Source organism: Scophthalmus maximus, chromosome 19 (assembly GCF_022379125.1).
Source record: "Scophthalmus maximus strain ysfricsl-2021 chromosome 19, ASM2237912v1, whole genome shotgun sequence".
Lineage (NCBI taxonomy): Eukaryota > Metazoa > Chordata > Actinopteri > Pleuronectiformes > Scophthalmidae > Scophthalmus > Scophthalmus maximus.
The window spans coordinates 14,537,913-14,555,071 of NC_061533.1; the positions used below are offsets into that span (position 1 = coordinate 14,537,913).

The window sequence follows — 17,159 nt, forward strand, 5'->3', positions numbered from 1 at the left end:
GGTCCTCCCCACCTTTGTTATTGGTGTTTATTTCAAATAAAAACAGGGATACAATTGATTAGAGGACTAAAACAGAGTACACACAATTTAAAATACTTTTTTCCAGCCCATTTGATTTCTCCCGTTGGGATATATCTGATTACAGATGATGAAATAGCTGTGTGCAAGAGTTTTAACAACACAATATTGGGAAAGTCCCCAGATGAATGAGGACAAGGATCAAGAGAAGAGTTCAGCCGCAGGCACTGCTTGCTCATGCAGGATGAAACTGAAAGTGTCCACGTAAACCAGCCTTCGGGGGAAGCCTGGAGCACTGGTCATCAGAAGGCTGTGATGCCATCTTAACCACTTAAGCCAACGACTGAAGCATTTCAAACCCAGCACAGGCGCGCTCGCACACGCACACGCGCACGCGCACACGCACACGCACACGCACACACACACACACGCACACGCACACGCACACACACACACACACCAGCAGACAATGAAACTGGCAGCGCTGAGGACTGCGAGATTCCTTTCACCACACAAGCAAGCCAAGAGTTACAGAAGAATCAAACAATGAATACAACCCCAGCAAGACCTATCCAGCTGGTAAAACAGTGGGGTTCAAGTCAACGGGGAGCCAGGGAGACAGTGAGTAATGTCTGAGGACAGTCCGATGGCATCAACTGAGAGGACAGCAAAGAGTACAGTGTGTGTCTGCGTGTCAGTCTGTGTGTGTGTGTACACTGACTGAGATGTGTTTGTATATTCCAGTATGGTGAATCATTCTCGCTTCACTGGTTTTTTCCTTGTGTGTGACTCACCGCTCCCAGACTGATGAGAGGATGGTGTAGGTGGCTGCGGTAGCCTACAGCTGAAGCTGAAAAGACGCTCGGGGATAAACAGCTTTTATCTGGAGACGTGGTAAACCAGTTCAGACCAAATGCTCGGAGTGTGAAATTAGAACTTTTCCAAAATGACGAGTGCTGGATATGCAGTGACCCCAGCCACAGTCGCATTTTTACCACTGTAGCCCCAAATCCTAGTTATGCAAGGACAATAGACGTTTGTGTATTTTCCGTGGCTGCCAGTTGCGGAGTCTGACACAGAGTCAAGGAGAAAAAGAGATGAGCTCACATCGCACAGGTGAGAATCTCTGATCGGTGGCACTCCCCCCCCTCCCCATACCAGTAATGAAGATAAGATAAGATAGGATATACTTTTATTCATCCCACAACGGGGACATTTGGGCATTACAGCAGCAAAGTGGACAGAAGAATATATAAAGAAATTTACAAAAAAGGGTTTGTATGTAGAAAATATAACAGAAAACAACATTAAATAAAAAACAAAGGTATATAAATATTCGAAACAGAGCAGTAGCAATAGTTGCACTTCGAGACTAAATATAAATACTGCACAGTTAGTTATTGCACTTAAGTGTATCTGTAAATTGTTTTAGAGTGGTTGAGTCCTGTGTGTGTTTGTGTGTGTTCTATTTAGAGCAAATGTACATGGTATGATAACCCCTCCGTTTTCATCCCATGGTAGATCGTGACACCAGGAAACGGCTGCAACTCTATTATGGACCAAATGGAGCGTCACCCTACAGCAACTCAACTCCTGAAAGTTCCTGACGTAAGGTCTGAGGTGCAGAGTTGCGTCAACACATCGCTGTTGTACGTCTCGGACGGCTCTCTTTTAAGACATGCTCTGCGGATGTCGCGGCAAGACACTGTTGCCAAGCCGTGGTCCTACTCACCTTGTGGCAATGATGGGCCACTTTTAACGAGCTGCCTGCCAGCCGTCCGTCAGAGCGGCAGGAGCAGCCAGCCCCCGGGCCTTGGCCTGCTGGCCCCTGAGCATACATCAGCCCCAGCGACAGCACACATCACTAACACTAGCGTTGCGATGATGTGACAGCTAAATCCATCTCCCACAAGCCCTACCTAGGGCCTAAACAAATTAGAGTCCGTCTGAAATGTATGCTACCACACCAGTCCTGCTTAGCATGCAGTTGAAGGAGCCAGAAAGGAAAATAGTAAAGACAAAAAACGAAGCCATCCAACAGAGGAATAGAGTAATTTGTAGGTTTTATGGATATGTAGAGTTTTGGGGTACACGTGTCCAAACGTTCATGTGCAGGCGGTTTGAAGATGTGCAAGAAAGCAATCAGTATTAAAAAAAAAAAAGGAAAATGTCGATACTTTAATTAAATAAACATTATAAACATACAAATATTCACATTTAATCACATATGCATGCAGTCTGGTTTCATGCCGTGTGGTGATTTACAGCAGAAATGTATAACTAGTGCAAACATATGCTTAAAATAACGACATCAGTCCCAAACTGGGTGCCATAAGGACAAGACAAGGGTGCCAACATATTTCTGTGCAGTTGTGTTCTCACTAACCGTTTCATATTGAGCTTGGCGACAGCTAAGACTGATATCAAAACCTGATGGTTACCCATTGTCAAATCGATGCCCTTTCTGTCATCTGTGAGCCGAACGACACAGAAGAGCAGGAGGATCTTCTGGACTTATTTGAACGGCCACCTATTGGGCCAATATTGTGCTCTTAATCAGATTCTTTAATGCGTAAAATAATCTGCAAATGCGTACTGACACTGAATACATACAGGAATCTACAAATCAGCTGCAGGAGGAGTCACAAGGAGAGGTCAGACAATGACATGGAGCTGCTGAAGCTTTTTTGTTTGTTTGTTTTTTTGGAGACCAGACGGCTAGAAAATGTATGGCTGCTTCATCTGCAACAGCGGATATGTGTGTGTGTGGGCAAGTCATGCACAAATATCGACTGTGTGGGCTGACGGAACACGTCAAAGGAGATGAGGAGTTCTTGCATAGCACTGCACTCCAGGAATTCTAACTTGTTTTCTGTGTACACTATATTGAATAAGGACTGGACTGCATTTCTTATGGCAAAACTGCAACATGTTGTACAAACGATGAAATTAATTGTGGAAAGTCTAAATTTAGGTTTTAAAGGGGCATTACCCTACTATTGAACATTATCAGCACATGAAGCTCTGGAGAGGATGCAAAAATCAATTTTAAAAAGTTGTGAATTGTAATGGAACCAAGCCGTCAGCCAGCTAATCTCAAAGCTTACAGGGTTCTCGAATAGGCCCCCACCCCTACTGTTGATGTGCTGTTGCCGTTAAATATTTATCACATTTGTCATTTAGGGTAAGCAAGAGTAACTGTGAAGTCGTTTATTGCTGCTGAGGCGGTGGTCTGCCATTGTTAAGCACATTGCATGGTTTGCCAGCAGTAACATTAACAGCTGGCGAGCAGAACTATTCTCAAGTGGGCAAAGCCTGCAGCGCCTTCTGTCAACTGAGGATAAAGACAGGGAGACATTAAATGCTGTTATTTAGTTAGTATTATTATTATTAGTATTATTATTAGAAGAAGTAGTAGTAGTAGTAGTAGTATTTAGTTAGTAGTCTTTTTTATTATTCAAAATGAATAAAGGGCAGATTTACTTAAGCAAACAGCAAAAGCGCAGACCATCACATTAGGCTTAAGAAAATGTTGATTTAGCCTCAGCAATTTTGTTTGTCATTTGTTATTTCCGTTAAAATTACTTTTTAATCACTTCTATTATTAAATAATGTTATCAAATTAATAATTTATTTGTACATTTTCTTTTTGTCTAAGTTTCTGGCTGTTGTTGTGACGTGAAGCAGCCTTGTCAGGAAACAGGATAGTTCAGTCTGAAAGTATTAGGTCCGTGGCATGATTGGCTCTTCCTCAGCGCACTTGATTTCAAATGAAATAAACAACATCAACAACAAAATGAGCTAGGTTGAAGAACTGACTTTTGGTTTCAGGGGTGTTTCATGTTGTCAACATTTACATCAGGTGAGCAGTGTAGGACTTATGACCCATTTTACCCTCGAGGAGCATGTACATGTATGAAAAAGGCCGACATTTCAACCACTGTGGATGAACACACCGTTGAATTAAAGCTGGGAGTCTACACTTTCAACTCATGGTCATTGTTCCAATCCCAATCTAATGTGCTGAACCACAGAGCCAAACAGACTACTGTGATAATTAGACCACACTGCAACTTTGAAGGGCTGCACGGTGGTGTAGTGGTTAGCACCCTCGCCTCACAGCAAGAACTTTCTGGGTTCGAATCCTGGTTCAAACCAACCAGGGCCTTTCTGTGTGGAGTTGGCATTTTCTCCCCGTGTATGTGTGGCTTCTCTCCGGGTTCTCCGGCTTCCTCCCACAGTCCAAAGACATGCAGAATGGGGTTAGGTTAATTGGAGACTCTAAATTGACCGAAGTTGTGAATGTGAGAGTGAATGGTTGTCCGTCTCTGTATGTGGCCCTGTGATAGGCTGGCGACCTGTCCAGGGTGTACCCCGCCTCTCGCCCAATGTTAGCTGGGATCGGCTCCAGCTCCCCCGCGACCCTTAAATGGATAAAGCGGTAGATGATGGATGGATGCAACTTTGAAAGTAACTGGTCGAATGATTAAAATACTGATATAAATACCCAAAACCAAACACACATTAAATAAATAGGAATCAAGAAAATATAAAGGGTAATAACGATTAAAGCGCATCGCATTCAGGGCGTGTCCAAACGCACCAGGTCCCTGGTTGTAAATGCTTGTTTTTACTCTCTTAACTATCTCTGCCAAGAAGATTAAGCTTTTTTTGTTGTTGTTTGTATCTTGCTTTTTTTTTCAGAAGGATTACGGGAAAAAAAACAACTACAGAACGGATTTCCATAAAATGTGGTGGAAGGATGGGACATTGGCCAAGAAAGAACCCATTCAATTTGAGTGTGGATCCAGAGAAAGATGGAGTGATTCCTTATCACTTTGTTTATCATTGAGAGATAGGGCTTCTTTCTTTTTTTTTTGCCCATTTCCCAGTCAACAATACATGGATCTTGTTGAAAAAAAAATAAAATAAAAAACCAGACATGTTTACCGGACTTCTATCTAAGAGTCTGTGCAATTTGGTGTGGCTTGATTGAATTAAAGTGGACCGTTGGGCCTTGGCAATGGTATACGATCTACTGAGCGTCATTCTGATAAATCATGGCTGTGTTTGGATCGTGTCATGCTGAGTGCCATCCTCTCATTCCTTTCAAATGCCAGGGGTACTTGCACCTTGGTGGATTCCCAGGTAGTAAGAGTAAACACTTTCACTTTGCACACACTTTCATGGTTTCACTTTGGGCAAAAGCAAGGCACCAACTGTGTAACATAATACTCTCAGTATAATTTGCCCTGTCCCATTAACTTCGGACCAGGTGGTTGTTGGCTTGCGGTTTAATTTCGTTCCTTTGCCTCAAGGTAGCACAGCACCAACAATGCACCTGACCACACCTCGCTTAACCCATGAGTAATCAGATGGACATTTTCTATTCAAACAACATGGGTGCTGGACAGAAAAAAATAAAAGGGACAACTGCGTCTGACGCAAGCAAAGCCACTTTGTGTCGGGTCCAGGAAAGGGCCCTAAATCTTCCCTCCGCTTTATTCACTAACCAACCCCGTAAGCCACGCTGTGCTTCTTCACTCTGCCCTATTCCCCAAATTCCCTCTCCCTTAAATCATTCACTTTTGTAAAAGCAACTAGCAAAAATTCTGAGTCCCAGTGCAGACTGAGAATTCCTGCCTGTCGAGGTCTAATCTGTCGCAGAGCAACTGTGCTGCACCTAAGATAGAAGAATATGATTTATTAATTTGCGAACAGCAGTGCAGGGGTGGCTCAGAGCTCCGAGTCCACTGATACATTAATCCTAATATGTTCCACAACTGAGCAGAGGAATCCTCACAATAGCATAATAAACACATGAAAGCCATGAGGTCTCCTCAATTCTAATAAGACAGAAGCTCACTCTTTGTTTCCATAAAACTGTTGGGCAACTTGGAAAATAGTGCTTGCCTGCACAAAGAGACGTTTCATGCTTTAGTGTTTGTGTTGTCCTGTGAGAAAAAAAGGACAAGATGATGAAAAATTATAATTTTTATTATGTTGATGCAATTTGAAATAAATATGCCGTGCAAACCACTGCATATCTTATATTGCTCAGATCTCATATTCATGTTGATGAGTTTTAAGAGTTATAGTTAGAAACAATCTGAGTAATGTTGTCTTGTTTTTGCCGACAAATGATCTCAGTGGAATCATTTCAGAATATAATGTCTCTAAATCCCAAAGCATTGTATGAAATGCAAAGACTAAATTGTCTATCTTTTCTCAATCCCAAAAATATACAGGGGTATTTCAGTTCATGACAATATTAATACAAAAAAATTCTTACACTCTTACACTGAGCACATGATTATTAGCACTCTTCACTTAACAGCTCACACTTCTATCAGTCTCCTTTATTAACAATAAGCCTTGAGGATGTAATGTCAAGTTTTCTTATTGGCATATTTAGAAGATCTGGATATTGTTGTGAACAAATTAAAATTAACTGGGTTACAAAAAAAGTATGATAATAATAAAGGGATATAATGAAACACCGCCAACAGTTGAGAAATGTAAATAAAGACTTTATAAACTTGTGTAACCTTTGGAAAATTTCATCAGAGGTCAATGCGCTGTAAGGAAAAAAAAAAGTGCACTTACTGTATTGGCAGTTCCTCCCCATGTACTCCCCCGGGCATTCGCAGGAATAGTTGGCAACCAGATCTGTGCAAATGCCCCCGTTCTTGCATGGGTCCCTTTCACATTCGTTAATATCTAGAAGAGCCAAGAAACAAACAAAGAAAAGGTGCGTTCGTTTACTTGAAACAGACTTTGGCAATTAGAAAAAAGACCTCATCCTCATTAGAATGCATTGGATGGGAGCATATATTTCATTTTCCCTGTGAAGCTCTCACAAAGACACAGCTTTCTTGAAACTAATAAATCAGATAGCTCCTTGGGAAGACCCTTAATGCTACCACACAGGCCCAAGTTCTCAGGTGTTAAGAACAATTAACCCAGTGTACTTTCCTTGTAGTTAAAATAGTTACCATACTTCCCTGCTGCGATTTCCAAAGTGAAAACTATAGCCTACATAAACTGTTCCTGCACAGTTTGCGGATATTTTGGCTTAATGTTAATGATAAGATAATGATGTGAAAAGTGAGAATCCAAATCAGTATCACTTTTTGAGATATATTTTATAGGGTTGCAGCCCTGCTTTGGGTGGGAAACAGTCAAATAGCATTTGTCGATACAACGCAATTTCACTGTGAGGCAAATAATTACCACGGGGCTGAAAAACTGCAAACAGTCATTAATAAACATGCAGCTGTTTACATGAAATGTGGCCAAAGCAGAAGAACTACGAGCAAACTTGACACAACATATGAATATATCAGAGAGTCCATTTACTCTCCAGACAAAGTCGGAAACAGCTTGAATTGTATTCATTTTATTAAACGGTTTTCTCAGTATGTGCAAATCACTTGTAGGTATCTACACTAAACTGAAAAATGGCAATAACACAACATTTTGCACCACCGACAGTATTTTTGAACTGAAACTCAAAACAATCAGTCTATTCTTTCAAGTATTGCAGAGACACAGAACAGCGCAGAACAGACTATTAATATGATAAATTGTCACAGAATGATCACCTACTCTACAGCCACCTTTGCTCGCCAAAAGCTCTCTGAAATAGCTTTTCTCTGATTGATTCATCTAACCAGTTAGAGAGGGTGACAGACCCCCAACCCCACCCATCCCACCAATTTGCACGCTGTGCTTTTATAGACACAGAAAAGGAGATTAGAGGGATAGTTCAGAAAGGGGAGGGAGGAAAAGGAGTGAATTTCTAAACATTTTTTTAAACAAATTTCTAATGATTTCCAAACCTGCCTTTGGCAGCTACAAGACTTTTAATCCTCTAAAACATACCCCAAGCCATCTGTGACTCCTAGGTATATTTTGTCATCATGAATATGCAACTAGGCTTGAGATTTACAAAGCTTAAGAAAGTGAAGCACGATTAAAGTAAGTCTGTTATGGTGCTTAATCTCTTTGAGGTTTCATCTATAAAATCTGTGCTTGTCACATGGGCATATCTACAATATCTCTAAATATATCTGTTATCAGTGGTTTGTTTTACGATCCAGAGAAATACAGTCATGGTCTTCACATAATGGTCACTGAGGTACTGTGACTACAAGCGGCAGCATTTTTAATCTGCAGCAGAGCGGCATACCAAAAGATAAAATGGGGAAAAAAAGGGAAATAAAAGAGGCACAGAGATAAGAGAGAAATGGTTTGTGATTCACTGAAATATGCACGGGGGACCCGTGAGACAACTGTATTTGGGTGAAAAGATGTCTGATGGAATTGAGCTATAAAACTTTTCCCAAAAGACAATAAAAAAAGACTAGTGTGTGGGTCTATCCCATATGGTCAATGTGCGAAATTGAAGTCATGGTTGGAAACATTGTTGTGGAACAGCTGGTCGCATATAGAGTATTCTAACACAGCTGAATTCCCAATGAAGCTATTCTTGAGTACGTGCGTTTCTGCTCTCAGACAATGAAAGAAGTCTGAAATAGTGACTGAAACACGCAGTTCATTGACACTATATGTCACGCAGTAGTCACAAGCTCATTCACGTCACAAATGTAAGGGAAAACCCCAATCTTGAGGTGGTGGCTCTCTACGACAGGGAGCAGCAAAGGTTTGTCCAACACATTGACCATTTGTCACCTGAGCTGCTTTCAGACATGCATCAAAGACCAGACATCTTCCTGAAATTCTTCCGGAGGGGCTGCATGTGAGAGCACAAATGTCGGCGAACGTTGCTCGAAAAAGGCAAAAAATGTCCAGAAAATGTCCAAGTGAGCCCAGGAAGATCCTGCATGCTCAACACATATGCCAGAGTTCATGCTTCGTCCTCAACTGTAACTGTGCTTTGATGGGCTTTAATTACAGCATGTCTAATAGTCCACAAGAAACTATCCTGCTACTGACAACACATTATTAGCACATGATGAAGAAACAAGCACTTGTCACAAGGAAACTTTATAATTGTTGGAGATTACAGCGATCCAGGGGGATTATTTAAAAACAAAAAAAAAAGAATTACAGTTTGAGGGGGCCTGTTAAGAACCATTCCCCATGAAAAATGTCAACTGATTTCCGCCCTCTAAAGAACATCAACAGCCAAACTTCATTGAACAGTGTGGTTTTCAGTTGTTTTAATGGCTGTAATCCTCAACAACCAACAATTGTTGTAAGTTTGACAATAACAGTTAAAATGTGAATCATTCAATCAATGTAATCAAGGGTAGTCCATAAAAAACACAATTCATTCTTCACAGCGAGGTAATTTGCACAGGGAAAATTTGGTCTTCACTAATTCCCTTAATAAAACCCTCAAATGAAAAATGGATACTAAAGCCACTTGTGAACATTGATATATACTGAATTCAACGCATAACTGGGTGCAGATGTGTGATCAAATGCTGTAACATTAATATGAAATCATTACATAAATTACATAGTGGTGCTTTAGATACTAACTTGTGAACCGTATGCCCTGTTTCCTTTAGTGTCATAGGGCCATGAGAATATATAGAGACAGATTTGAGGCAGAAAAAAAAAGAAGAGAAGAAACAATCGTCAGCTCATTCTGAACATAAAGTGCTGTTATTTCACCACCGCGATCATGCCACCTAGATATATAGAGGTGCGCCTGATGGGCAAGCCACTCAAATAGCCCGAAGCGAACTTGAACACACCACAGAGAGAAGAACACACAGCCAGACCATCGAGCGATTTGCCTCCCTTTTTACGAGAGGCCTTGGGAGACCAGCGCAGGGAAAGCGAGACTTAAAAGCGGTGTATTGTCAGTAAATCAGGTGGGAGAGAAGGGGGATTACTTCAGGGAATGCAGTCAATCCACTCGGTTAAAAAAAAATAGAGAAGAAGGGCGACGATGTGAGAGAGAGAAACTGTGAAAGAAAGGGAGAAGAGGATGGAAGGTGTGCAAGCCCTATTGGTCAGGTAAATAAACTGTTAGCACGACCTCTCTAACACAGTCACAGTTGCGGGCACGTGTCCAAAGAGTTCCCCCGCTGATAATAGTCTAACAGCACCGTTCTGCATTTAAACACGTCATTAAAGGCCTTAAATGTGGTAAAACAAGATTTTCCAAATGATGGCTTGAGTTTAATTAGGATGGCGTTCTCTTGGTTATGACAATTTAACAACCCACTCTGAGTAAACATTTCTACAGTGGAGGGAGGCAATAAAACTACCAAGTGTACCGATTTAACGCAATTCAAAACACTGGCTCTCCAATAATACCACTTTAGTGACGTCTATGTGGATCAGTTTTTGTTGAAACAGGGCCAGAAGGACGCTGATTCATCCGCGACTGTTTAAAATGGCATCGCACCGGATTCCATGTTATGCTGTCCGCTCACTCTACATACAGAGATTGGTGAAATGCAATGCTATATAACGTCACTACCTCCAGATCTATAAACAAATAGAAGGATACTTCAATATGACTCATGTAGAGAATAGCATGCCGCTGTAAAAAGGTGCCAGTTTATTCTATCCACCCCCATGTATTTTAGTTCCACATTAATTGATATACTGTTCGTCAATGTGAAATTCTAGAAAATGCATTGGTCGTTCATGTGATTTGCAGTAAAAATGTATAAAAACATCAAACACGAAGCGTAACTGTCTGTTATCGTCACTACGATCATCTAACGATGACCTTTGCACAATACGACCCTTAAAACGAAAGGCTCACAGACACAAAAGTATATTCCTTCCGTCGGACTCTCATCGTGCTCCCATCGGTCCGCCGGAGCGTCCCGCTTCCTGGCTTTGCTCCCCTATCGCTCTCCAAAATGTGTCTCAGGCCAACAATAATGAAAGCAATGAATGGCGCTCTGTGTCAGGAACTGATACTGGCTGTGAGCGCTAAATTGGCTACGGAGTGTCCAGGGAGCTGGAACAAGGCCTGCGAAGGCGGGGTGGGGGGCTGGGGGGGTGATCACCTGTGACCTCACTTTACTGGGCTGCACTGACCTCTGCATATGCCTGCATCTGCCAGAGCCCCACGGACGCACAGACAAATCTGTTTTCAAGTTCATTCACTAGTTGAGGTACAATAAAGTGTCACATCACACACACAGAGGATTATTCAAGAGGTAAATATGCCATATAGTCCTTAAAAATCCTTTTATGCCTGCCTGAACTCACATAGTTGGGCTTTTTTTTTTGCGAACAAGAAGCACTACTATTTCTTTTCTTTTCTTTCTCATCAAAAACATTATTTTAAGAGGAAGACATGTTTGGAACATATTAAAGGAATGTTACCCAAATGTCCAAGCTGAGAGTTTTGTGTTCGACACAAAGTAACTGGCTCACAAATCGAGCGCCATGAGCAGACGGTGTCATGTTAGCAGTCGCGTTGAAGAACAACACAATTCTCTAAAAGCCTCTAGCCTCTAGAAGTGAAGAGTGCTTAAATTTGTGAGTTGTTTTTGTGCTGGCCAATCTGTTAGAGCTCACCAGCATGCAGTTCAATCCCGACTGCAAAATCATGTCCACATGTTGTCTTTTCAATGATATCTTCCTTTCAGTATAACATTTTTCATTTATCATTATTTATAAATCATTTAAAAACAGTCAAAAATGTCCTCACCTTGGTATTATGGGTTATTGAGTGTCGGCTGATAAACAAGTAGGCCAATTTTGTGACCTTATCAATTTAAAATGAATTTAAGTGAGCAGGTCTGAATACAATCTAGGTATTAAGTTTAAACAACCCCCCCTCCAAGAAAAAAAGTCTATGTCCATTCTCTATCCATGTAACTGGTTGTTTTAATTTACAAAGCTGGCTTATATAAAAATAAGAATTTTAATTTCAGAGGGACCTAAATATATATGAAAAAGCATCAGCCTAAGCCTAACCTATATGAGCCCAAACAACAACATAAATCCCACAAATCATTGAAATAAATGCTTGCTAATACCTTGTAATCTGCTCACACTCGTAAAGCCTCCAAAGCCAATTATCAGAATGAAAGGTAACATCCCAGCAGTGTTGCCCCTGCATCTCACCCACTCCCTTCATTAAATCACAGTCAGATGTTTGGTGAAACTGGTTTAAGCCTCATTTTTGCCTCTGTCAAGACACTGTAAGCCACACGATTGGAGGTCTGTCAAGAATTGGCTTTTAAGAGGATATGTCACATTGTGTTACGTCTCTCCATCTGGACTTCGCTTTAACACTCATGCACACTTTTCCCCAGGGGAAGTTTTATCTCATCCTACCGTACCTGTTTTGATGTCAGAAAACCAGCAGAGCCTCAAATGTTTGGTAAGCAAGCTGCTCCTCTTGACCCCTCTGTTCCTGATTGACAGGAATGAAGTGGACAAGCACTTGTTTATGCCTGCCACATAATAAACCCTGACCTTGAACACTTGTACTTCCTTGAAAGTAATCATCCCCTTTCCCCCGTAGCAGTTATGCTTTTCCCTGGGACATGCTGTTGCTGTTGCTGATGCCCTGTGATTCATGGTGGTCCAGCATATATTAGATTTCACACTGAAAAAAAAATTAAATTGAGGAAAAAAAGAAATGAAAGGCCCAAAGATTTACATTACTTGGATGCTACCCTGAGTGGGAAGAGTGTATATCCTCAGCTTAAAGCTTGGTGTCAGAGTACAGTACTTTATTAAGTTAGTTATGAGATCAAGAATTTATGAGATTTTTATGTGAGGATAAAGATCTTTTGGCATATTTATATGGTGGTCCGCCTCATGGAGACAGTATACATCAATAGTTAGAGGCTACAGCATAGATTACTGTACTGACATGCAACAGCACATTGGGTTATTATTCAGTGTCCACCCAGATATATCTAAAGAGCAGAACATATATCATATAATCAAGTGTTTTATACTCAAAAACAGCCCAGCATGTTTTGTTACACATGTGATAATGCTGCATCGACAACATTAACAATATGCACACATCTTCAGCCGTTGATAGAGTTGCAGTTTTGATAAGAACAGCTTCTCCATTCCCTCTGTGATTAGTGTGCTCATAAATCAACAATGCAATTCTTCATTTGCTATTCTTAAGTGAATATTATTTTCCCTCACATTATTTTGATGTAACACAGCACCCTCTTGAAAGGGGCAGAGATAAATGAGCCATCTGTTCATATCTCAGGGGGAAAGACAGGACATCTCGGTAGGTTGTATGTACAGAGTGAGGGTTCTCTTTACCAGTGGCAGTCAAGAATCACCATGTTTGTTTGTTTTTTACACCTGCATTTCATCACATATCGTATCTCTTATCCCATGTACAAACAGTATCTGTCGAATAGATTATTGTTGGCCTATATGAATTCCCGTTTTGTTAAACTCCAGTAATCCTCAGAGCTGCATCACAAGCAGCCTTGTTTGTTGTGTTGACAGGTCCCGGTGCATTGAAATGTCTCCACACTACACAAGACCGAGACAAACCCTGTCTCTCCAGGTTGAGTCAGACATAGAGGAAAGAACAAGGAGGTGCCAGTTTCTGCTGTCAATCTATCAAGTCCATCTATCCTTGCCTTAACCACACCACTGAAATGACTTTCACCACACAAGACAGGATTCCTGTCTTTTGTCTGCTGAAGTCACACAAGCTGAAAGAGAGATTCAACATCACCCGATGTATCCCTGAAATATATTTCACTGTGATAGATTTGAGCCCTGCTCATAAGCATCTAGGCTTTGCATGAGTATTGATTTTATTGATCTCCTGTATGGGATTTCTCATCTCAAATGCAGGTTAGTTTTCACGGTGGTACATACTGCATGTCTTAAGGGATATGATGATGCATGACACTGTGAATGCAGGATTACGAATAGCGTATTCCAAGGACATGCTTTTTGAAGTGGGATTAGTCCACTGAGAAGTTATTCACAGCTGCACTCCAGAAGCCCTTGAAAATGTGTCTTAGGAATACATTGCAGAGAGGTTTGAGAATCCGAGAAGCGAAAACACTCATTTCATAGACATCCAGACCAGGGGGCTCCGCCGAAGCCGGGGTGTAGAAAATTTGTGAAGAGCCCTCAGTCGGAGGCAGAGTGGCGCTCGAAGCAAAGCCTAAAGTGTCATTTTAAGCTTACAGATGGAGCCTCCACAGTAAGTGTGCGAGGGGAATGCTGATCAAACTCTTTAACACCACTGAGGAACACTTACTGGTATGTTTGACTAGAATGAGATTCAGATATAACGTAGAGGTAGGTGACATGGAAAGAGCAAGTAAGAGCCTCATTTAATGGAAATTAAGGGTAAAAGGAGACATCAACATTTGAGTATGATGAGTTAATTAAAATTAACAAGAAATATAAATGAAGTTGCGTGGTTTCAATATCATTGACATACATTAAATGTCATAGAGGTTGTAGAAACATTTAGGAATGAGAACCAAACCTGAGTGCAACTTTGAAAACTGTTAATCATTTTAGTGTGCTGGTATGTTATCATAATTAGCACTGAACACAAAGTGAAGCTGAAGCTTTAATGAGAAATCTCATCCATTTTGTAAGTCAAATGGCACTGGACAAAAATACATACACATACAAGAAAAGTTATTAGAATTAAATATATGGGGTAAAGTGGTGAGCTTAATACATTTCATGGCGATCCGTCCAATACTTGTTGAGGTATTTCAGTTATAAAAAAAAAAAGTCAAACTCATGGTGGCCCAATAGAAACAGTCAGGCACATCATATGGGGACCACGATGCTGTACATGTTTAACCTGCTGCTGGTGCAATAGGAAAAGTCAGGGTATCATCAAAGGACAGTTTATCCCCCAGAGACCTTGGAAATTTGTACCAGTCCTAATGGCAATTCCTCCAGCAGTTCAATCATATTTCAAGACTGAACCACTAGTATTGATCTCATTGTCAAAGGATCACCACATTCACTAGGATCCATCCACTACAGTATATGCAAATAATATAATGGCAGTCCATCCAAAAGTTGTTGAGATGTTTCATTGTGGACCAAGGTGGTGGAGTCATGCCAAGACTAAAAAAAATTTCCAATCAAATGCGAGACTGGAAATTCATAAATACTTACTTATGCCATATGTCATTTCACTCTCTGGGATGACAGAGGTAAAGAATTTAGTATTGACGCTTATGCTTAAACATAACATCTGAAGAAGCGGTTGCATCATGACTCAATATTTTAAGTCCTTTGCACTGAAACAAAAACAGGTCTTGATAAAAGTCAACGTCTGAATGACTCATGCAGAGTTGAATATTGATATGGCAGCCAACTTAGGAAGCATCAGTGATTTCAGCAGAGAGTAATTTCACACTGATTTTATAAATTACCCTGCGCTACCCCTCTGTGTGTCTAACGAACACAAGTGGATATCCAAAGAATGCATTAAGTGCTATCATCCCCTTAACGGCCACTCACCCATCTCTGACCCATGTTGGGGTTATATTCATGATTAAATGAAAGGTGGTATAATGATTTACACCAACTTCTCTGTGCAGGGCACGAGCCAAAATCCTATATTATGGTTTAAAAAAACGCATTCCCAAGACCACCAACCTTAAAGGACCAGTATGTAGGATTTAGTGGCATCTAGAGGTGAGGTTGCAGATTGCAACTAACTGAATATGCCGCCAACGCACCTCTCCTTTTCCAAGTGTGCAGAAAACCTGCAGAGCGGTGGAATGTTTCTCTACCAAAATTCCAAATATGCACACACTATGCATTATTTATTCACATTTGCCGAGCTGAATTAACATTTGTATCTGTCTATGGCAAGTCCTCAAAGTGTTAAGTTAAAGTAAAATTATGTCCCGCTCATCAAGTCTAATCTCCTTGACTCTGAGCTTCTCTTGCAGTGTTCTTCTCTTGAATATTCTGTTTCTGCCAAAAGCTCCCCCCTAAATCCCACACGCTGGTCCCTTAACCTTTTTCTTCCTTTGTCACACTGAATGAACTTAGTTTGTAGTAAAATAACACAGATACTAATTTGGCCACACACTGACCGCCCTGGATTAATGCAGCTCTGTGTAGCCAAGCTGAACATTTAACAGTGTCCAGTTTTGGCTTGCAGTGGCAGGCAAAAGCCCTGGGCAGGACTGAGTCTAACTCCTTTCCACCGCCTGGGATTTGGAAATGCATCTCTATTTATGCCTTGGCCTTCTGCCAACACCTCCATCTAGTCTGCACAGGCCAGGAGGTGACAGTGCAGCTCAAGTGGCCGAGGGAGCCTTACACAATTAGGCCCTTGTAACAGCTCGCTCCTTGCAACTCCTCCACAGGAGGGATAAACCAGGTGACTGGGTGCTCAGGAAGCGGAAACCAGAGGATAGAGAGAGAGGGGGGGGAAAAAGGACCTAAGTAAACAAATACAGGCTTATGTTGGGCGATTCTCATTTCCCGTTATTTTCTAACCGCTTTTCTACATAAGATCCAAACGCGCTTTCAACGCCTTTGTTTCTCGTCACGTTATCTTTGAATCTCGGCAAACATAACTGAAGAAATCCAGGCAATGAGAGAACCTCTTGTGAAGCACCTCTGCACATTCACATTATTTTAAAAGTGTTGGCCTTACCACAGAAGACTATGTTTTATGAGCAAGGCAGCACCATCTGATCATTATATACCGTAGCTTCATCTCCCCGACACCCTTCTGTGTCATTATAATGGTTTTTACTGCTTGGTTGCATGGTGAGAAAAAATAGCTCTCTATAATTTTGCTAGGAAAGCACCACCTTGACAAAGGAAAAAAGGTCATCTTACTTAAAGTAATGATTCTACAGCAGTTTTCATTTGGCAGGATTTGCAGAACTGAGTAATTACTGGAGACTTATGGGGGAAATTACATCACTTTAAATTGTAAGTGACGGAAGCACTGACAGATGAGGGTGTGAGAACATGCGTGAGGCTAACACCAACAAGATCAGCATCTGGTGTCAGTGGTTGCATTGAGATGGCTAAATAAAATATATTAATATGTCAGCCAAACAGGAAGGGTGGTGCTAAACACCTTTCAGCTTGTTATCCAAAATGCCCTTTGATAAAGGTGAGATACGGTCAGCTCCTACTGGGATGGAAAGGGGGCAGCAGGATACCAGAGAAAATAGAGGTTTTAAGTA

The 17,159-nt window shown here is 41.2% G+C and overlaps 1 protein-coding gene across 4 annotated transcripts in view; it reads right to left on the minus strand.

Moving 5' to 3' along the window:
- Positions 1–17,159, minus strand: part of LOC118314315 (EGF-like repeat and discoidin I-like domain-containing protein 3) — a 101,041-nt gene that overhangs the window by 40,079 nt on the left and 43,803 nt on the right. For all 4 annotated transcript variants that reach the window (XM_047329255.1, XM_047329252.1, XM_047329253.1 and 1 more), the window contains one exon: positions 6,625–6,738. In XM_047329255.1, the coding sequence (XP_047185211.1) occupies positions 6,625–6,738 (114 nt within the window). The remainder of the gene's footprint in view (positions 1–6,624; positions 6,739–17,159) is intronic.